A 22,965-nucleotide genomic window follows, 5' to 3' on the forward strand; every position below is an offset into this window, starting at 1 on the left:
CGCAGAAACCGTACGGGTGTGTGTGTATGTGTGCACGCGCAAGCTTGTACCTTATAATGTTGAGTGGGTTAAGCCTGTGTCCTAGTTGTTGCTGTACATGTTTCTGGTTTGCTGAATGCTTGTTTTCCTTAAGGTAGTCAGTACTTGCCTCCTGGTGCATCTTCTTAGTGACTACAGGGTCATCAATGCTGAGGAGACTGCAGTTTCCTCTAGTTGAGTTCAAACTGGTTCCAGTATCACCTTGCAGACCGAAGCCACTTTAGAAGGGTACTCTTCTGGCATTTCAGTAACAAAGTTCCTGTGGCTAAGATTACAGTGGAAATGCTATGAACTATATGTCTCACTAAGATAAAAATAGTCTGCTTTGTTTTCACCAGATGGATGGAGAAAAATGAGAATGTGATGCTCTGAGGTATGGTTGAGAAAAAGGATTATCGTAGATTGGAAGAGCACAGCCAGAAGCATCTGGAAGGGTCCAGGCTGAACCAGGCCATGAGGCGAGAGAGGACAAGAGAGTGGGCTAGGAGTGAGCCAGGAGACCAAGAGAACCAGGAGGAGAAAGACCAAGATTGCCAAAGTGAAAAGAGAAGCTGGGAGAGGGGAGCCAAGCTCAGGTGGGGGACAGGTTTTGGGAAGAGGGCAGGGCCTACCAGCTAGCCCGGCGTCCCCTTTGATACGTTAAATAGCATCTGAGTTAGCCATTTGTCCCAGGTTTCTTTGAAACCTCACACATTATACATTCATCATAGGATTTTCTGCTCGGTAAAGTGAGACTCCTCCATCCAACCGTAGATCCAGTCAAGGCCGTCAACTAGTTCTTCAGGAACCTTCCGGGGTCCTCTGTTGGTACAGCCAAGTAAGGCTTGGAGGTGTTTAAGGATGGCATGCTGCCAGTGCCTTACCTGGCCTGCTGCTTTTTTCTCTTGAGCACTGTCAGCTACTGCCTCACCTTGTGCGCACACGTAGCCCCATCATTGTGAGACATTTGGGTTGTCAGAGCAGGCCCTCAGGGAAAATACTAGCAAACCAAGGAGAGGCTTAAGGGTCAGACTGGATGCAAAGGTGCAGCAGAACCAGACAGCCGCCCTCGTTTACATGCGCCCATCCGAGGGTCACGTGATCTCACTGTGGCGGCAGCAGCTCGTAGGCTTTGTTTCTCTGGAGAACGTGGTGGCATTTTAGAAAGAATTATTATTTTTTATGTGAGTGTGTTTGTGTGCATGAGTTTATGTGACCCGTGTGTGTAGCAGTGCCCACAGAGGCCACAGGGCAGCAGATCCCTTTGAACTGGAGTTACAGTAACTGGAGCAATGACAAAAGCAGGAAGTGCTCTTTTCTGCTGAGCCCTCTCAAGTAGTCTCCAAGGTGTTTAAAGCTGTTCAGCTGAGGCTAGAGCTAGGGAAAATTGATTTCTGAGAAGCGTTAGTGCAAATTGTTCTCGCATGGAGGAAATTTCTTTTGTACCACCTAAGTTGTACGTCCAGACGGTCTCAGCAGTGATATTTGGGAAGGCTGATTGTTTTTTTGTTTTGTTTTGTTTTGTTTTTTTGCACCAATACCAAACACCAGAACTTCATCATTCTTTACCAAGTAAATTATATTTATGCTGTCCCCAAACCTAGGCTGCTTAATTCTTTTATCCCTATCAATACGACCATTAGGAAAGCAAAGCCTTGAGTGTGCTGCTCCTGCCTCCACATGGTCAGTAAGGGAGCCTATTGTTTGAAATGTGACCAGTTAGCAGCCACACTTGGCCTGGCTCTGTAGACTAAAGCTGGAGGCATCTAGCATTGCAGAAGACCTGATGGGTCTCTTTGTCCTGTCTTTCTTTGCTACTGGGCACTGAAACTGAGGTCTCAGACATGCTAAGGAGTTCGTCTCATCCATACAGCATGTAGTAAACACATCTTTACAGCTAAGCACACAGGGTACCATTAAGTTACTTCCCAGCCCCTTAAGCACTAGTCTTGTCTGTCTGCCTTTTTCACTTTAATTGGGTTAACTTCAGCTTGGTTCAGAACTAGCTGAGGAGACAATTCAGCATACTGATTGGTATTGATAAGTGATTTTAACTACTTTTCCTGTTCTTGAGGTAGGAATTGGCCTTCTGCCTAGTAGGCGAGCACTCACTGCTGAGCCTTTCCCCAGCTCTAACCTTTTTAAAAGTGACAATGGTGAGGACAGTTAGAGATTTCAATTAGTGTCACCTTAATTTGCTTTTTGTGCTTGAAACTGGGAAGAGGTAGTGAAAGAATTCACAAAGTTTCTGTAAGGAAGTTTTGGGGTTTTTTTTGGCATGGTAATGCATATTTACTCTCAGCATGTAGGAGGAATTTGGGGCCCACTGTTGAGACACTATCTCAAAAAAAAAAAAATATTCAATGCCAAATGTCTTTATGCAACACATATCTTAGTTGGGGAAAGAAACAGAAAAACTGCTTGTGTGTTTGTCCTCTCTGGGCATGTCCTTTGCTATCCTGAGCAGTCTCAAATACCTGATTTTATTTATTCTGGATTCTGTCTTCCTGACATAGGGGCTGATCTCATTGAGAGATTCCGGAACCTAAAATTATCAGGACATCTGGTAGAACATTGTTTTGACAATAGAATTCTTACTTTATCTTTTAAAAGCTTTGCTTTTGGTTTGTTTAATCGCTGAAGGCGCTGTGGAGATGGCTTAGTAGTTCAGGGCACTGGCTGCTCTTCCAGAGGACCCAGGTTCAGTTCCCAGCACCCTGGGGCAGCGTGCAACTGTCAGTAACTTTAGTAATGGGGCACCTGACACCCTGGCCTCTATAGTCACCAGGCACACATGTGGTATACGAGCATGCAGACAAAATATTAGCATGTATAAAATAAACATCTTAATTACATTTTAAATCACTGGATAAAATATCTTTACAGGTATCTATCATATTTGTGTATGATTACATTTAAGTTTCTGTATACAGATTTACTGGAACAAATCAACTGAATTTCAGATTTTATGGTAGCCTTGATTTCTCTCTCCCTCCTCATCCCCCTGACCCCATCTCTCTCATGCCCTGCCTTGCATGCACATACACAGAGTATACAAACATGCTGACTTGTGCATATTGCTGCTATCAGAATATATGAAACTTATATCTTTGCCGATTTCACATGTTTTCATATATTTAAAACTCACTCACTGGGAGATGACTGCTGACGATGGACTCAGGATTCCTTCAGGTGGTGGAATGGTACTGAGTTAAAGGGTGCCTACCAGTCTCTAAGCCACCAAATTGTGCTGTAAAGCAGGTGATTTTTTTGTGGTATTTGAATTATTTTCTCAGTAAAGCAACATTTTTGTTTTTGTTGTTTAGTATATGTGCTGCCAAAGCAAGCACTAACAACCATTTTTTAAAAACTTACACTTTTCTAAAAATTCCTTTGTTTTCTGTTGTTGTTTCTTTTATAAGAAACTAGTTTGTTAGCTGGGCCACACACCTTTAATCCCAGTACTTGGGAGGCTGAGGTAGGTCCCTGTGAGTTCCAGGACAGCCAGAGCAACACAGAGAAACCCTTTTTTAAAAAATAAACAAGAAACTAGTTTGTTGTATTTGTTTTATCTATTCCTAAGTTGGCCATTTGTTACTTTAACCTTAACTTTGAAGAAAAGTTTGTTTTCCCATTGTCATCTCTCCTTCCCTCTTCCAGACCTATGATGGCTTCTTAAGAACCGCTTGGTAGCTTGTCATAATTGAAATTTTTCTTTCTTTCTTTCTCGAGACGGTTTCTCTGTGTAGCCTTGGATGTCCTAGACTCGCTTTGTAGACCAGGCTGGCTTCAAACTCACAGTGATCCACCTGCCTCTGCCTGCCGAGTGATGGGATTAAAGGCGTGCGCCACCAACGCCCAGCGTTTCTTTTTCTTTATACATTTAACATTTTTGGCTTAGTAATTTATTTTGGTGTACATTGTGAGGAAAACATACAGGTTTTCCCCCCAATATAACATCCGTTTGCCTTCATCTGGTTTTTAAAAATAGTTCATTTTCCTTATTGACTTCTTTATCACTTGCTATCTACTTTTTGTGTATTTGGGTTTATTTCTGGACTTTTTGTTCTATCCAGTTCTGTGGTCATCTTCCTCTGCCAGCAGCAGACTGTTTTTATGCTTAGCTGTAGTGACTAGTTCCGGGCTCGTTGTTTAAACGCTTCCCTGGCCATCGTGTATCCCCACGTCACTTTACAGGGCCTGTGTTTTGTTTGCTTGCTTTTTAAAATTTTATCTGTTGATATTTTGTGGTTGCTGTATTAATTTATAGCTAGAATCATAATAAAACTGAAGAGTTTGCCTCTTTTCTCCTTATTTTTGTCTTAGGTCTGCTCATGACTTGAAAGCAGTTTTAAACAGTAGTGACCACAAGCTGGGCGGGGCAGTGCACGCCTTTAATCCCAGCCCTTGGGAGGCAGAGGTCCTGGATCTGCATGAGTTCCAGGCCAGCCTAGTTTACACACACCCTGAGCTACGGAGTGAGACACTAACTTGGGAAAAAATGGCAGTGATCACAATAGAGTTCTCATGTTCCCTCCTCCTCCCCTTCCTCCTCCTCCCCTTCCTCCTCCTCCTCTTCCTCCTCCTCCTCCCCTTCCTCCTCTATCCTCCTCCTTTCTTCTCTGTGTAGTCCTGGCTGTCCTGGAACTCACTCTATAGACATAGTCCCTAATTCTAATGGGCATATTTGAAGCGTTCTACATTCTTACTCATAAGTGAAATTAATCTGTGTGTCTCTTTTGCTTTTTGTTAGCGTGTTTGGCTGTGTAGTCCTTGATAGGCTTCTCTATAGTTCTGGTGTGAACCCAGGCCATGTCCATGTTACTGTGTTTGGCTGTGTAGTCCTAGATAGGCTTCTCTATAGTTCTGGTGTGAACCCAGCCCTTGCCCATGTTACTGTGTGTTTTGCTGTATAGTCCTAGACAGACTTCCCTATAGTTCTGGTGTAAACCCAGGCCCTTGTCCATGCTACTGTGTTTGGCTGTGTAGTCCTAGACAGACTTCCCTATAGTTCTGATGTGAACCCAGGCCCTGTCCATGCCAGGCAAATACTCTACCACTGAGCCACAGCCACAGCTCTTGGGTTTTGTTTTTTGGGGCAGGGTCTCCACTTACTATATAGTAGGACTTAGCTTACAACTGAGAGCCTGCTTTCTCCACCTCTAGGTTAGAGGCTTTAGCCACATGTCTGCAGTGTCCTTTTCTTTTCTTTTACTTAGCTACGGAACAGTTTAAATGCCACTAGTGTTTTGTGCTTCTTTAAAGGCGTGATGATAGATCCATCTGTGAGTGTAAATGGTGGCCTAGCTTTGGGGGGAATAGTTCACAGGAACCAGTTTTGGCAGTTGATGTTTTTCTAAAAATTACTCATTTTTCAAATGTATATGTTGATGAACATACTCTTAATTTTACCTAACTTTTGTCTTCTTTGTTCTTTTGTGCAGGAACAGGAAACACAGTTGTCATTATGATTAGCTATCCAAAAGGACGAGAAATTTTTGATCTGGTGCAAAAAGGCATTCCAGTAAAAATGACCATTGGGATTGGTACCCGCCATATGCAGGAGTTCATCAGTGGTCAGTCCGTGGTGTTTGTGGCCATTGCCTTCATCACGATGATGATCATCTCATTAGCATGGCTAATATTCTATTACATACAGCGCTTCCTGTACACTGGCTCACAGTTTGGAAGTCAGGTAGTTACAGATAATTATCCATTCTAATTATATAGCAGTAGCTCATAAGTACAGTCCATATGCTACTTGAAGTTACATTTAGCCACACTTATCTTAGTTTACTTACTTAAGTATTCATATGACTTTGATAACATTTTTAATTGGAATACATCTTTAAGTCTGGGTGACTTTCTGCACCTTTAGTTCCTGCAGGTGCCCATACCCTCTTTGTCTTAGTGTTGACAGAGGGGGCCTAGCGAAAGGGCATGTGACAGCAAGAGCATCGTGACCCTGTGTTCTGACTTGGCATAAGGTTGAGGAGCAAAGAGAAAAGGCCTGCTCTGTCTCCTGGAGTAGCTGGCCAGCCATTTGCCTGAAGGGAGCCCCTTCCTCATGGCAGCAGATACAAGAGCCAGAGGCTCCTGGTAGCACGCTCCGCCCTACAACACAATAGGCCTGGCTGGTGACTAGCCAGGACTCTTCTCTTAGGGACTTGATGGAGAGGATGGTGCCTTCTTCCTGGGCATCATTACAGTTTCTTTTTCTTTCTTTCTTTCTTTTTTTTTTTCTCCAATGTTAAGTGTGGGAATTGTTTTCTGGAAGTTGAAAAGCTGAGGCTAAATAACACACATGTTTAGAGTGCTAGAGCTGCCCCGAGTTTCATTTCAACATCACCAAAAAGGGGGGGAGATGTTCTTTTTCAAATATGGAATTAAAAGCAATTATTCCTGGGCTGGGGACTACAGCCTGTGGTAGGGTATTCGCTTAGCGCTGTGAGGCCGTAGATTTAATCCTACTGTTGCAAATTAGCAAGCAGGTAAATACTTGGTAGCTCATGCCTCTAGTCCTGGGCTGCTTTGCGCTCAAGGCCAGTCAGGGCTTTAGAGTGAAGCATTATCTCCAAATAATAATAATAAATAATAATTCTTATCAAGTAGCTTATAAGTTATGTGGCTTTTTTATATGTTAAAAGTTAAGGTTTTTTTTTTTTTTCTAAGTTCATGCATTTTAATGTGTGGGGTACTTTTAAAAGACTATTTAATAATACTATTTTCCTTCCCAAGAATCATAGAAAGGAAACTAAGAAGGCTATTGGCCAGCTTCCATTGCACACCGTAAAGCTTGGAGAGAAGGTAATGCTTTCTGTGCCTGGTCTGCTCCATACTGGAGGGTGTTTAGGTTATGAGAAGTGTTTTTTCCCTGTCCCTGTTCAGTAGTAAGAAGATGTGATGTTTTGTCAAGCCTTCATGTGTGTGTTTCATACTGTAAAGAGTTGACAGACATATAATGAATGAAGAGGCTATTATGGCAGCCATTAGCCACATGTGAAACAGTTACATTACAGGCCAGGTCTGTAGCCCAGTGGTAGAGCACGTGCTCAGCACACATGTGTCCTGGGTTGACTCCACGCCCCATCTCCCTACCTTGTATGTGTTCAGTGATGACAATATGCTAATGTTGCTGTGCTTGAAAGTCCCCACAGGCCAAGGAGAATGACGGTGAAGATGCTATACATTAAAAAGTATGCATCCAGCCAGGCGGTTGTGGCGCACGCCTTTAATCCCAGCACTTGGGAGTCAGAGGCAGACGGATCACTGTGAGTTCGAGGCCAGCCTGTTCTGCAAAGTGAGTGCAGGACAGCCAAGGCTACACAGAGAAACCCTGTCTCGAAAAACAAACCAAAACAAAAAAGTATGCACCTGGAATACTATAAATTCATTCCATTGAATATGAGTCTTTGTGCACATTCTCTGCAAGCTCTTCAGCTACAGCGAGAAAACACTGAACATCTGTGGAGGAGAGAGGGTTTGAGACACACATCTAAGAAGGAATCACTTTGACATGCTCAGTTAGGGAGTTAAAGCACTTATGGGACAGCACAGAGCCCCTCCTGAGGCACCGACTCAAGGCTTTACCCTGACTGGCGCGTCACATGTTGGTTCTTTACAGTGACGTGGCGCGTCACATGCTGCCTTGTAGCTGTGGCTGGTTTGGTTGCTTCATGGGACTCATTTTACTTCATTAAGCTCTGAGAGCCAAGTGCTTCACCTTCCAGTCTTTACTTCCCTTCAGGAAAGGAAGACTGAAGAGAAACTACTTAAGTGCTTCCTTTTCCCTGCTTAAAGGACTTTCTTAAAAGACCTTTGAGTTTTAAAATTTGGAACCTGTTGTTATGGCTTCTGTGGTATATTTAGGATTAAAATATGCTTGGAATTGTTTGGGTGGTTCAGTCCTTCCCCAATAACTTGGCTTTTTGTTGTTGTTGTTGTTTATTTGTCTTGTTTTTTGGGACAGGGTCTCTCTGTGTATGGCGGTCCTGAAACTCGCTTTGTAGACCAGGCTGGCCTCGAACTCACCTGCCTCTGCCTCCTGAGTGCTGGGATTGAAGGTGTGCACTGCCACCACCCAGCCCCAATAACTTTGACACTATAGTGTAGTGGAGTTTTAGTAGTTGGTGCAAGGTACTGATTTCCTACTCTGCAAATCACCAAGGGAGTTTCCAGATAATAACTAGTAGTGCAGAGGGTGTGTAGAATTTTCCATAGGAATTAGCAGAAAACTTCTGGTAGTTTATAAATTAGGTGCTGATCTTAAATGTGAGAATTGATTTCTAAACATTTGTTTGTTCTTCATTTCATTCACAGGAAGGAAATCAGTCCTTTTACAAACTATTAAAATTCTATTATACTTGCCACATGTTTTTTCTCCTTCTTAGCAGAAAATCTCATTCCTTACATGTGAGAAGACAGGTTCATATGTGTAACTTACTGAGCTAAGCCCTTGACAATACAAGTAAATTGATACTTTTCTTCCTATACCCAACATTTGTTAAATGTTTTCTATGCAAAATATTTGTATGATACCAGGAACTTGCTTTAAAATTGATAAAATGATTTTTTTAATAAAATGTCTCTAAAATGAATGTTATGTAAAGTATGTACCTGGATTTGTAAGCATTTTTACATTGTAAACTGACACAGAAAAATGAGGTTTTTGTAGTTTACTTCTTATCCAGTTCTGGAGACAAGTGATTATTTTTTTTTTTTAATCTTTTCATGTGGATTTATTTATAATAATGTATAAGCTTGTTAATTGTTAAAGAATTTAAAGTTGAGCCGGGCATGGTGGCGGACTCCTGTCCCCCATGTCAGCTCATAACCACCCCTAACTGCACTGCCAGGGCATCTGTTGCTTCTGGCATCTGAGGCTTGATGCATGTACATGGTGCATAAACTTACACAGGAACCCTACAGACAAAAGATTTATTTATTATGTATACAATGTTTTGCCTGAATGTGACGCCTGCAGGCTAGAAGAGGACACCTGATCTCATTATAGATGGTTGTGAGCCACCATGTGGTTGCTGGGAATTGAACTCAGGACTTTTGGAAGAGAAGGCAGTGCTCTTACCTTCTGAGTCATCTCTCCAGCCCCAAGTAAATCTTTTTATAAAGTATCACAGCATATGCCAAGGCAGGTTGATATCTATTAGAGGCCTCCCCTTTTCTGAGGAGAACGAGAGTGGGGGTGGAGGAGAGGAGAGGTGAGCGGGACTGGAAGGAGAGGAGGAAGGGGAAGCTGAGATCAAGATTTAAAGTTAATTAATTAATGAAAAAAAAAAAAAAAGAAGAAGAACCCAGGATTTAAAATGCTCTTGTAAAGTTAATTTTAATAGGCTTTGATATTGGTATGTACATAAAAAAAACCAAATTTTTGCTGTTTTCTCATTAATTGCTGCATGTGGCTAAGGGTATGTTTAAATAATAACTCAGAGATGTGTTCTGTAACGTGAAGTTGCCCAAAACTGAGCCTCAGAAGCACATCCTCCCTGAGCTCCTGAGCCCTGTCTCAGAACCGTGCTTGCTGCCTCTGCTGGCCCTTACTCACAGAACCCTACGCCTGTAGCTTCTTAGATGGACAGCCAACGACTTTTGTTTCTTTATTCCTTTGTTCATTTCTTATTATATTTTATGTGCATTGATGCTTTGCCTGCATATATGCCTGTGTAAGGGTGTTGGATCCCAAAGTTATAGTTGTGTGCTGCTATGTGGGTGCTGGGAATTGAACCCAGATCCTCTGCGAGAGTGGTCAGTGCTCTTAACCACAGAGCTCTCTCTCCAGCCTCCTTTGTTTAGTTTTAAACTCAAAAGGTGCCCACTCATTCTAATTTGGGGGCAGGACGTTAACACCGATGAAGTAAAATTCCAGGTATGTAGCCGCTTGTACATTCTCCAAGTTGTAACTGTTCTTCCAGAGATAAAAATTTATTTTAAATAACTTCAGAATACAAATACCTTCTTTGAGTACTCGTTCTCTTTATGATTTTTATACTTGGAATTATTTCATTTTATCCTAACAGCAGGCCTGGCTGGAATATAGTTAGCTTTGTAATGTAATGTAGCATTGAGGACATTCTGAATTCAGTCTCCAGCCCCATATAAGCTGGGCTTGGTCCTACATGACTGTAATCCAAACTTTTGGAAGATAAACTTTTGGAACATCGGAAAGTCAAGGTCACCATTGGTGCACAGTGAACCTGAGGCTTGCCTAGGAAGAAGAGCCCTCTCAGAAAAAGCGTGTGTGGTTTGCATTTCTACAGCCCCTAGTAGTCTAATATTTGTTCCAACACTTCTTTAAAGCACTGTTAATACCTGCACGAGTCAGACAGTGATCCCTCCCCTTGTTTAGTTTCTTTACATAACTGATGACAGTGGTAAGCAATAAATGGGTTTTAGGCCCAGGTTGGTCGCATCGTGGGGAAGCCAGTTGTTTCAGTCAGTTTTCTGTTTCTGTAACTCAGTCTTGTCCGTGTGATGTGTGTGTGACTCTTCCTTTCTTTGCAGGGAATTGATGTTGATGCTGAGAATTGTGCAGTGTGTATTGAAAATTTTAAAGTCAAGGATGTTATCAGAATCCTGCCATGCAAGTATGAATACTTTTTCCTACTAAGATATTAAAGATTACTTAACGAGCTTTGGTACTTTGACAGGAAATTCTTGTGATCTTGGATCGTCTCATCTTTCATACTGTCCCCAAGCCTCCTTAAAACTGCCCTGCTTCAGAAGCTTGTGGTGAAGACCACTCAGACACCGTGTGCCTTTGTTTTTACTTTGTCTTTTACTCTTAAAGGCTCGTTTAGACTCCATCGCACACCTAGTGATACAGAACGCATGCTACCTTGAAAAGAAAAGGAAAGATGGAGTGAGAGCCTTTGGTGACCCAGAGTGGATTGACGCAGGCAGTGGTTTGCTATTACTTATACCTTACGTTTGCGTTCCTTTTGAAGCTCTGTAAAAGTGAATATTCCACCGGTCGTGGTGGCACATGCCTTTAATCCTAGCACTTGGGAGGCAGAGGCAGGCGGATCGCTGTGAGTTCGAGGCCAGCCTGGTCTACAAAGCGAGTCCAGGACAGCCAAGACTACACAGAGAAACCCTGTCTCAAAAAACCCAAAAAAAAAAAAAAAAAAGTGAATATTCCTCCCTTTACTCAGGTCCAATAGCACAGGCACAGTTTTAAAACTGGGAAGTAGCCAATTCATTTTTAATAATCTGCTACTTTAATGTGGTGGTGGTGGTGGGGTGTGTATGTGTGTGTGTGTTTGTTAAGAATTGTTGATTAAAGCCTGTCTGGAGAGATGGCTCAGTGGTTAAGAGCACTGGCTGCTTTTCTCCCATTGGTTCAATTCCCAGCAACCACATGGCAGCTCACAACTGTCTGTAACTCCTGTCCCAGGAGATCTGACACCCTCATACAGACATACGTGCAAGCAAAGCACCAATGCACATAAAAATTAAAATAAATAGATAGAAGATAGATAGATAGACAGACAGACAGATAGAATTGCTGATTAGCCAGGTGATGGTGGCACATGCCTTTATTCCTACTACTTAGGAGGCAGAGGCAGGTGAATCTTTGAGTTTGAGTCCAGTCTGGTCTACAGAGCGTGTCCAGGACAGCCAGGGCTATATAAAAAAACCCATCTCAAAAAAACAATGCCTCCCCAACATAAAATAATTGCTGATTAGCAGAATAGTTTGTTTTATGTATAGAAATTAGATTTTTTTTAAGTCTAGTAAATTTCAATTATAGTCTATGTATTTTAGAATCAAGTTACAAATTAGTGTATTTGCTTTTAAAAATGTATTATGCATACAGTACTTCTTGATACCTCTGCTGAGGAAATTAAAAAAAAAAAGAATACCAAAATAGTAATGGTTCCGTGAAGAAAACTTGTGCTAAACTCCGTCAGCACATACATGTTGTCAGCACAGTAGATACCTAATGAGTTGAGGTCAGTGTTGTTGTCAGTTTTTGCAGAAAAACACTGAAAGTAGAGTTTTAAGCTGTGTTTAGAGAAGGTCTTTCTGATTTCAGAGTGATGCACTGATCTTTGCAGATACGCTATGTGTACACATTCTTGGTCTCCTTATTGGGGTTGTTATTGTGTCCACTTTTCTCCTGAGCACTATGTTAATCATCCCCCCAACAAACTGGAAGTTTCTTTTTTGTTTTTTGAAAATCTGTTCTGGGTCAGTCAGCTTTAATGTGAGGGTGAACAGCAAGCCGGGCTCGACTGTCACGTAATTAAGAACTGCTGTTTTTAATGGCACTGGCAGCTTTTTGTTTAAAGAAAAACTCCTTGAAAGAGTAACAGTCATGAACAGCATGTTGTAGGCACGATGAACAGCTCCTGGGGTGGGTGCAGAGATAAGGAGACACGGGTCCTTGTGGTCACACAGCTGGTATGTGAGCCCAGTCTGTCTGCCTTCCAAGCCTGCACTTAACTTCACACATCACATGGGAGAGGCAGGAAGCCAGCCTAAACCAACAAGAAAAGAAGGTCTGTGCGCCTTTCTGGTAGCACAGATGTTTATTATTAAAGAGGGGTCTGTGAAGTGTGCAAGACGGAGTAACTACTCTTTCTGCTGCTCACAGATATTTCCACTTGAGTCATTTTGTAGACTTAAAGAAGATAGTACCAGCCTAGGATTAGTTTGCTACTGATAGCTTATTTATAGGCGTTGCTAGCCTAAATGGTGTGTAAGTATTCTGCTAGGGCACATAAAAACAGTTGAGCATTGTAGTGAATAACAGAATCCTAGTACTTGGGAAGCAAGGGCACAAGGATTGTAAGATCAAGGCAATCCTGGACTACTTAGCACATTCTAGGCCAGCTTGAGTAGTATATGATATTGCAAGATCCTAAACTCAAGAATATAAAACAGTACATACGTACACAATGTACAACTTATTATGTGGTGGGAGTAGATCCACAGTGTTTCTGTGTAATAAAGAGCTTCACTTATTTAAAAAAATGTCAGTAAGTCCGAAATCTGTGACAAATAGGCTAGAGATAGCTTACATGGGTGATTAGACCACAGTGTTGATGTGCTGTTGATGACTTTTCATAGAGGGATGTGCTGGTAAAGTGCGTTATTTCCTTTATAAGATATGGAAACATTTATTTTAAGACATTAATGCATACTTAATTTTTTTAGGCATATTTTTCATAGAATATGCATTGACCCATGGCTTTTGGATCACCGAACATGTCCAATGTGTAAACTTGATGTCATCAAAGCCCTGGGATATTGGGTTTGTTACGTTTTTGTTTATATTCAATCTCTGCCCAGTTCTTTCTAAGCACCTCACCTTTACCGCTGACAGGCAGGGCGGACAGGCGAGGTGCTCCTTCTGGTGTCCTTACTGCTGTCTGAAGGCGTTCTCACGGTTAAGATGAATTCGTGGAGTTGAGCTTATGACAGAATAATATGACATGGTAACGTGTTCCCCAGTTTGTAATGACTTAGAGCAGGGTAGTTCTGTGTACTCCAGAGTCCTGTGCTCACACACACATGCATGTTGGGTTTTATGTAACCCTGACTCATAGAATGTGTGAAACATAGCTGCCTTCTGCATTTCCTGGCTTCAGAGGTACGTTTTACACACACTGCCCCCTTCACACATTGCACCCCCAACAGTTTTTGTCATCTATTCTCACTATTTCTGGGTTCCACAGTTCACTAGTTCAGGCTAACATTGTCCCACATTAAGTGTCCCACTGCTTTGTGATATTTTGATTGGCAGAACCTTTCTTAGGAGACATAGGGGTAAAATGAAAGAGATTGTAACAATAGCTAGCCATATGTTTGCTCTAAGCCTTAAACACATTATTACATTTAATCTTCACAGTCTCTGTGAAGCATTCAAATTCTTAAGGTAGACACCTAAGCTTAGAGCCACTTACTTTTTCATCTAAGATCTCACAGCTAATTGGTAAGGAATTGATTTCACACATAAGTTATTTCTTCCCTACTTAGAGGAAGACATAAAGGAGTTCTTTTTTAATTTTTTGTTTTTTAAGATTTCCATATAATTTATTAGGCCTCAGAATAACAGCATATTTTAGCTAAAAACGTTTGAGGGGACTGGGATGGAGCTCAGAGAGCTTGCACACCTTGCACTATAGTCCCACATTCAGTCTCCTGAGGCTGCATGAACATTTTATGCAACTAAAGCCATAATGCCTTGTAGGCGTCTATGAGGGGGTCGCTGGGAACCGCCCGTGGACCTGGACTGGTGTCAGGGGCTGCAGGCCTCACCTCCCCCTCCAACTCGGTCTATCTCTTGCTTCGTTGCTGGTTACACCCAAGGACTGCTGTGCCGCAGCCTCCTGCTTTGTCCTGAACTGTGTCTTCCTTAGAGAACTCCTAAACTTCCTTTATTGGCAGTTTTTAATTATCCATCCCTTTAGTCTGGGGCCTGCCCTCCTCACGGGCTGGGTTCATGCTCTCTACTGTAGAAACTGCAGCTCTACAAGAGGCTGAGCCATCACGGTTCAGAATTTTAAATGAAAAAGCACAGAGCTTGATGTATCTTGTTTCAGTCTTCAACTTCCCTCCTTAGGCGCACAAGTAAGCTTGGGCTAAGTTGTCTTTGTTGGATGATTACAAACCAGGCTTGACATCAGTGTGAGACTGGTTTCTGTTCTTAGCTAAGCGAGACTTGCACCTCATACATTGTGTTCAGAGACTATAGGTGTACTTATTAACATGTAGTAGGGACCAGACTTCATTTTTATATGGAGTTGAATTATTTTCTTATTAGAATATAGAGAACCAAAGTGTGTGACTTACTTTGTGAAGGACAGAAAGCCATTATAACTTCAAAGCTAAGGATTTGCCTTGCTTTTAATTTTCAATTTTTAGAAGTCTCTATTTTCTTATAACACGTAGAGTCACCAGTCACCTTTACACAGACTTTAAAGGCAGTCCTTTGCTTGCAGCCATGTCCGCTGCACTCATTAGGCAAACACTGATCTGAAGAATGCTGTCTCAGCTTGGCGCAGAGGGAAATAGGGAGCAGTCCTTTTGTTGCAGCAAGGACTCTTAGCGATCTCTCTTTCAGGCCAAGTGGGGCCAGTAGATATGCAGAGATCCAGCATAGCAAGGAAACATGGTAGGTGCCGGTGGATGAGAGAGGAAAGGCTTTATGCTGCCTGTTAGGCATGGAAAGATGGAGGGATGTGTCTTAGCGGGCCAGCTGAGGGTTTGACTGTCACCTCAGCACATAATGGGTGGATGGTGCTGCACAGGGGCATGAGCTCGGGCAGAGTTGAGTGGGGAGTTAGGCCTGGCAGCCTTGCTGAGAAACAGGTTGGAATGAGTCTAAGCAGGAGTCGGCATTGTGACATTACGACAGGAAGTTTTGCTTGAAGTGTTAGGAGTCGAAGTCAGGAAAGAGCTGTGTGGAATGTCTATAGTGGCTAGTTAGCAGTGAGGGATGAGGGGTGGTTTTAAAGTGCTCCTAGAGCAGAACCCAAGGAGGGTGAGTGCCCAGGACCCCACGCCCATGCCCACCAGCCCTTAGTCACTTGCCAGCACTCCATCTGCCCACAGGCTGCTCTAGCTCTTAGGTTAGCTCCACCGCTGGGGTTGGGGCTCAGTGCAGTCTTGCTAAAGGAGTCTCTGGCCTCCTTATCGTCCTGAAAGCAGCAAGTAGAAGGGGGCGGGGCAAGTTGGAGACAAACCACAGCTGGGAAACTACACAAGAAAGGAGGCAGAACTGATTTTTAAAACAAACAAAAGCCTGAAGCCTTTAGCTGCTCAGAGCCTCGTTGTCTCTGACACCCAGTTCTGTACATAGCCATTGTCACTGGGGCCCAGTTGCCTCGTGACAGAGCAGCAGTGAAGCTGCGCAGGTCTGTAGACTGCAAGAAAGAGCCACTCTGTGTGAATAGTTTTAAAGGTGAGATACAGCTTGCCTCAAGCAGGGAAACTGTTGTTGGAGGAAAACAAACCAAACTCTGTAGTTGTTAGACAGCTGCCTACCCTCTCTCATGACACAGGAAGTAGGTAGGAGGTGGTGTGCTTCCCACCAGACTCCCCGTAGAGAGTCAAGGATGTGTCACACGACCTCACACTGGTCACTGTACTGAGAAAGCCGTTGCCTTTTGTCTGCCTCTCTAGGGGGACCCTGAGGATGCCCAGGAGCCACCCATCCCAGAAGCTGCCCCGGGAAGTGTTTCTGTTGGGAATCTGAGTGTGACATCCCAAGATGAGGACCGGAGTGGTGAAACCAACCTTCCATCCTCTTCCTCAAGCGAGTCTGGGCCACGGCGCCCCTGTTTTAAAGACGATGTGGGGGAAGACTCAGCATTACTGGGTACGTGGATGCGGGTGTGACGCCATGGTGCTGTCAGTGACAAGGGAAACGGAAAGCAGAAGAACGTAAATGTAAGCTGCGGCGCACACTTAGACACCCGTTAACCTTTGATAGGAATAGGAAGCTCGCGTAAATGCCGTTTGGTAACTGCTCTTTTACTGTATGGTGCTCATTCTGTGTCATTTGGTAGGTCAGCTTCTATAACCATGTTGTGTTTTGAATTTTCTTTTGAATTGCTCGATTCATCTCTACATTTCCTGTGGGTTTTGTTTTGTTTTCTGTGGTCTCATTATAGTGTGTAGCATAGCGCACTAGCGGCCTTGTTGCACTTGCTTCTCAAGTCAACTGCTTTTTATTCATGCCAGTCCTTAGTTGAAGCTGTCTCAGTTACTTTTCTAATGCCATAACAAAACACCGTGGCCAAGATAACTTAAAGGAAACCCGCATTGGAGCCTACTGCTGTAGGTTAGAATCCCAAGGCCGGCACAGAGGCAAGCGTGGCAGCAGGCATGGGGCAGGCGCTGAGAGCTCGCATCTCAGCCTGGGCCTCATGTGGAATTCTAAAACCTCAGAGCCTCGTCTGCAATGGCACTCCTCCAACAAGGCCGCAGCACTAACCCTTCCAAACACACAGTCCCAGTGCCTGGGGACCAAGTGATGGAATACAGGAGGCTCATAAAGTTTTTTACTTTTTATTTATTTTTCCGAGACAGGGTTCCTCTGTGTAGCCCTGGGTGTCCTGGACTAGCTTTGAGGACCAGGCTGGCCTCGACTCACAGTGATCTGCCTGCCTTTGCCTCCCGAGTGCTGGGATTAAAGGCATGCACCAACCCAGCTTTATTTTTTAGTGCAGTGGGGTGGGGCCAGTCAACTCAGGGCTTTAGGCTTGCCTGACAAGAGGTGTACTTCTAGCTCTTTCTTAGAACTTTTTAAAAATTAAATACTGCATCAGATATGGTGGCACACACATTTACTCCCAGCACTCAGGGAGGCAGAGGCAGGCAGATCTCTTGAGTTCAGGGTCAACTTGGTCAACAAAGTGAGACCAGGACAGCCAGGGCTACACAGTGAAACCCTGTTTTGAAAAACAAAAGCAAACAAACAAGGGCTGGAGAGATGGTGCAGAGGTTAAGAGCACTGACTGCTCTTCCAGAGGTCGTGAGTTCAGTTGCCAGCAACCACATGATAGCTCATAACCATCTATGGCCCTCTTCTGGCCTGACGGTGTACATGCCGGCAGAGCACTGTATATACTATAACAACAAATAAAAACATCTTTAAAAATACACAAATATTAAGTACAGACCTTTGTCATGTATTTTGTATCCTTTCCCTCAGTTTCTTTATTTCTTCTTGTTGGGTTTTGGGACTCTAAGCACGAACTCTGCCACTTGGCCATATTTTGGTGCCTAATTTCTGTATTCTTAGCCTCTTTGTAATTTTTGTCTTTTCTTCTTCTTCTTCTTTTTTTTTTTTTTTTTTTTTTTTTTTTGTCTTCTAGTGTCTTAGGTCTTTTATGGCATGCTAAATAGAAGAATCTTTTTATAGGATTATTAACCTATATTTTGCAATATTTGTGGGGTTTTTTTTTTCAATTTGAATTTGTCTTATGTATACCAGACTAGCCTCAAATTCTCTAGATAGCTGAGGATGATCTTGAACTTCTGATCCTCTGCCCACCCACCACCTCCCAAGTGTGAGGTTATAGGCATGTATTACCACGTTGGTTTTATGTTGTGCTGGGGTTCAAAACCAGGGTTGTGTGCATGCTGAGCAAGCACTCTACCCACTGAGCCACATCCCCATATCTACTTTTAAATTAATTTATTTATTGGGATACCCAGGTATATCATCATGCAAGTGCTGAGGGCAGAAGATAACTTTGAGTAGCCAGTCCTCTCCTTCTACCACAGGTCCTAGGGGCAAACTCAGGCTGCCAGCCTGGGCAGCAGGCATCTGTACCCTCCCAACCATCCTACTGGCTCCTCTTGTAAGCATTCTTTTTTTGGTTTTTCGAGACAGGGTTTTTCTTTGTGTAGCCTTGACTATCCTCCCCTCTTCTGTATTCCTTCCCCCCACCCCCAGCCCCCAAGCAGGGTTTCTCTGTGTAGCCTTGGCTATCCTGGACTTTGTAGACCAGGCTGGCCTCTAACTCACAGCGATCCACCTGCCTCTGCCTCCCAAGTGCTGGGATTAAAGGAGTGCCACACCACCACCTGTCTTCTTCTGCGTTCTTTAGATTAATTATGAGCCAGGAATAATGGTGTACACCTTTAATCCCAGCACTCAGGGAGGCAGAGGCAGGTGGATTTGGCCTACAAAATTAGTCCAGGACAGCCAAGGATACACAGCAAAACCCTGTCTCAAAAAACCAAACCAAACAAACAAACAAACACTAATTATGAAAGTATTTTGAGCCTGGTGTGATAGCACATGCCTTTAATCCTAGCACTTGAGAGGCAGAGGCAGGTGGACCTTCTGAGCTTGAGGCCAACCTGGTCTACCTTAGGATTTCCAAACCAGCCAGGGCTACATAGTGGGATCCTATCTGCCTGTGTGGTTAAGAGCACTGGCTGCTCTTCCAGAGGGCCTGAGACCCATTGCCAGCACTCATGCGGTGGTCCACAACCATCTGTCACTCCAGTCCTGGGAATTCCATACCCTTTTTGGCCTCTACAGCTACCAGGCATGCATGTGGTATGCATGCATACATACATATGCGCAAAATACTCACACACATAAAATAAAATTTTTATCTTGTCAATTAAAAGAAAATTCTGCTGGGCGTGTGGTGCACATCTTTAATCCCAGCACATGGGAGGCAGAGGTAGGCGGATCGCTGTGAGTTTGAGGCTAGCCTGGTCTATAAAGTGAGCCTAAGATAGCCAAGGCAACACACAGAAGCCTGTCTCCAAAAAACAAAGAACAAAAAAAGAAGAAAAAAGGAAATCCCATCAATTTATTAGAGTTAAATTAATCTATAGATTGTTTTAATTGAGAGTAATTGATGCTTTTAATTTTGAATTCAGTTTTAAATTAAAAAATGTCAATACCAAAAATCTTTTTATGAAAAAGATTTCCAAAACAGTAAGATTCAAATGGAATCAGTTTTGTCTTTTAACATGTTTAGGAAGGAAAATTTACAGAAATGTTAGAACTTAAGTTTTTATTGTGTGTGTATGCACATGTGTGTGCAGTGTAACTGCAGTTGTGCACACATGTGTACAGGCCAGATGTTAACCTCAAGTATGACATCAGGGCATCATCCACCTTATTTTTGGAGACAAAGTCTCCTGCTGGCCTGGGACTTGCCTGGTGAGCTAGCCCGGCTGGGGAGCCTCGGGACCCACCCCCTCCACTGTTTCCTGGGTTATAAGAACACACCGCCACGCCCAGCTGTTGTGAGTGCTCTGGGGACCAGGCCGAGGTGGTCAGCACTTTATGAACTTAGCTAGAGCTCGGGGTTTAAAGCAGTACTAGAGGCAAGAGGGAAAGGAACACACTGCGGCGGCAGTGGCACTAGGAAGTGGATTTCACAGGATTCTAGGCTGGGGCTTGATCTCAGCAGTTCTCTGGCTAACACGGAAGCAGGTCCTTCAGAGGCGGTCAGCAGGTGAATGCTGGCTCAGGTAACACCAGAAAGCCTGTCTGTCATACTCCAGGAAAGGAGATTTCCTCATTTTTCTTACTGGCTGTCTTTGAAGTGGGTTGTCATTTTTACATGTAAGTTTTATTTAAATGTTTCTATAATCTGTTAATTGAATTGTTATTTCCACATGTGTAACTGAGATTGGACAGACCTACTGACTTGTGGTGACCTCTGATGCTTTGTTGTAGGAGCCGGCAGGACTGACTCTCACCATGGAGGCTCCATCTGCTAGCACACGCCTCACTGGCAGCCTCACCGACAGAGCCTTGGCTTGGACTACAGGACATTTAATTTTTTACTCTAGGGCATAGTTTGTATACTTGAAAACAGTGGGTATTATTTTACTTTACCTTTCAGATTCAGGTTTGATATACAAAGGGCTGAGATATTTTATTCCTAAAAGACTTTTAATTAGCCTTCCTCTATTTATCTACTGAAGTATGATGTCCATCAGTTTGCTGCGTCCGACTCACATGCGTGTGGGTTTCTGAGTACTAGACTAGCTTCTGTGGTACTGTAAAACACGATTCTGCTTCTCAGGCTTTTAAGAAGCTCCCTAAGTTAAAGTAGGATTGTGTAATGTAATGCATAATCGATCACATGGACTTTGCCTGGAGCAGAGACTCTTAGAGTCACACCGTAACCCAGCACTCAGGAGGCTGAGACTCGAGGATGTGGAGTTCAAGCCAGCCCTGGCCTGTGTAGCAAGACTGCCTCACAGAAGGGGCTGAGGGGAGAGAATCATCTCTCCTGCACTGTGTCGTCCACGGAGACTCCAAAACCAAGCATACCTTTTTATTATGTGGAATTGTGAACAGAACACTAGATGATTTTATGATTTGCATTTTTACCTTTCTTGCCTAGTTTCTTTTCACACTTGGAAGAAGGAAATTTATCCGTGTTTTTCTACAAATTAAAAGAAATAGCAAGAATGCCATATTGTATGTTAAAAGCATTAAAATATTGATTCATTAAGAAAATCAAGTAAGCAGACTGATGTTTCCAAATGATTAGTGTATTTCAGAGGATTTCATCTTTACAAATAAAAAGACTTAAATTTTGTTAGACTAAAATAACATTTTTCGAGTGAAATTGTGAGCCTGTTTTGTGCTGCGGCTTTTATCCTTCTGTCCTGTGGCTGATGTTCTCAGAGATGAAGCCGAGAAGGCTGCTGCTGTCTGAGCTCTGTATTGTGCTCTAATACATTTTCAAGAGTGAGGCGCCCGTGGCTGATCCTAAACTTATGCTGCATGTCTACTTTGTAGACAAAATTAAATGCTTATTGACAAATTTTTTATGTAACAAATTTTATTTGGCATAGTCAATACCAACATTCAACACAAGTTTACAGAAGATAGAAAGTGCATTACTAAAACCAGTCTTTACCCAGAGGAAGCAGAAAATACATTCTTGATTCAAAATATTTTACACTTCAGTGATAACTGAGTTTATTTGATCTAAATGAGTGCTTCGCCTGTTGTGCATGCCTGGAGCCCAGGGGGGCCAGAAGAGGGCATCAGAATTGCCTGGACGGGAGTTGCAGAGGGCTGTGAGCCACCTGGTGGATACTGGGTATTGAACCTGGGTCCTCTAGCAAAGCAGCCCATGCTCCTAACCACTGACCACCTCTGCAGCCCAAGGAAAGAATGTTCTAGGACGCCTATCTCTGGGGCTGGAGAAATGGCTCAGAGGTTAAGAGCACTGTCTGTTCTTCCAAAGATCTTGAGTTCACAATCACCTATACTGAGATCTGGTGCCCTCGTCTGGTGTTCAGGTGAAACACTATACATAATAAGTAATAATTAAAAAAAAAAAAAAAGAAGCCCATCTCTGGCTGACAGCAGTAGTCAGTAGAGGTCACTGATTCATGGTCTTTTTTGCTTTTTGAATTAATGCCCTTAGCTGGAACTACTTACACGAGACAGACATGCATCGGGAACACATCCAAGTAAAAGATAAGTCTTCGCAGCATGGTCTCTGCATACAGACTTAGGAATAGCTTCATCATCGTTTTCAGATCTATTTTCTATTTTCCTCCAGAGCAAACCATAAGTACTTCATCTTTCTTCACAAGTTCTGTTTTTTGCCACCGTCAGCTACTGCTTGATCCACATGGGACCATTTCTTCGAGTCTACAGTGATCTGGTCTTTGTTTCCTGGCATTGAGCCCTAACTAGGTGTGTTTTCCCATCTGCCATCTGCTTGTCACTGACTGCGGTTAGATGCTCGGGTAGTGTCCTCACTGATGGTCTCATCTCCTCTGGGACCAATAGGAGTCTCAGGAGCCTAGGAAGGTACTGAGAACTTGTGAGTGTGTGGACCACTGGTGGATAAGGAGAGTAAGGGGAACCACTGGGAATTGGGGGGGAGGGGTTATCCAGGTGGGTATACAGATTCCACTTGGCACGCCTGGCATACAGGAGGACTTTGGTGGTCCTGTTCAGGTACAATAAATAGAATATAGAAATGACAGGTTGGAGACACTACAGTCATGACCTAAGTAAGCTCCAAATATTTTGGCTGTTGGTGTTTGTTCATGTAGGTACGGAAGGTGAATCTTCCCATTTTGAACCACATGCTTTGTGTTTTAGTGGTCACTGACCCAGTAGGCTTAGCAAAGTGGGACGGTGTATGTGTCCAGCAGCCATACAGATATTGAAATATTACACATTCTACTCCCATAATACATAGGAATTGTTCCAGTAAGGCTCATTAGTTCCCTGGAACTGCCATCATTACAAAAATGAGTCTAGTACAATTTTGAGATTTTTGTATTGAGTAATAACTGACATTCAATGTCATTTGTCTCTATTTGTGGACACAGTCTCCTACAGCTGGCTCCGGGGCTTTCTTACCATGGCGTCGTACAGCATCTTCATAGGCAGAGTATTAGCACCAAGGGCTGTCCCAGGTCTCCAGAGAATTGCAGGCGCTGTACTATACAGGACGCCAGTGC

General features: G+C 43.2%; 1 protein-coding gene across 1 annotated transcript in view; it reads left to right on the plus strand.

Annotated features, from left to right (window-relative positions):
* Positions 1 to 20,477, plus strand: part of Rnf149 (ring finger protein 149) — a 29,261-nt gene extending 8,784 nt beyond the window's left edge. The window contains exons 2-7 of the mRNA XM_051152737.1: positions 5,463 to 5,713; positions 6,757 to 6,825; positions 10,537 to 10,619; positions 13,195 to 13,291; positions 16,165 to 16,360; positions 20,198 to 20,477. Coding sequence (XP_051008694.1) covers positions 5,463 to 5,713; positions 6,757 to 6,825; positions 10,537 to 10,619; positions 13,195 to 13,291; positions 16,165 to 16,360; positions 20,198 to 20,241 — 740 coding nt within the window. The 3' untranslated portion in view covers positions 20,242 to 20,477. The remainder of the gene's footprint in view (positions 1 to 5,462; positions 5,714 to 6,756; positions 6,826 to 10,536; positions 10,620 to 13,194; positions 13,292 to 16,164; positions 16,361 to 20,197) is intronic.
* The last annotated feature ends 2,488 nt before the right edge of the window (positions 20,478 to 22,965 follow it).

The sequence above is a fragment of the Acomys russatus genome, chromosome 11 (assembly GCF_903995435.1).
Source record: "Acomys russatus chromosome 11, mAcoRus1.1, whole genome shotgun sequence".
Taxonomy (NCBI): Eukaryota; Metazoa; Chordata; class Mammalia; order Rodentia; family Muridae; genus Acomys; species Acomys russatus.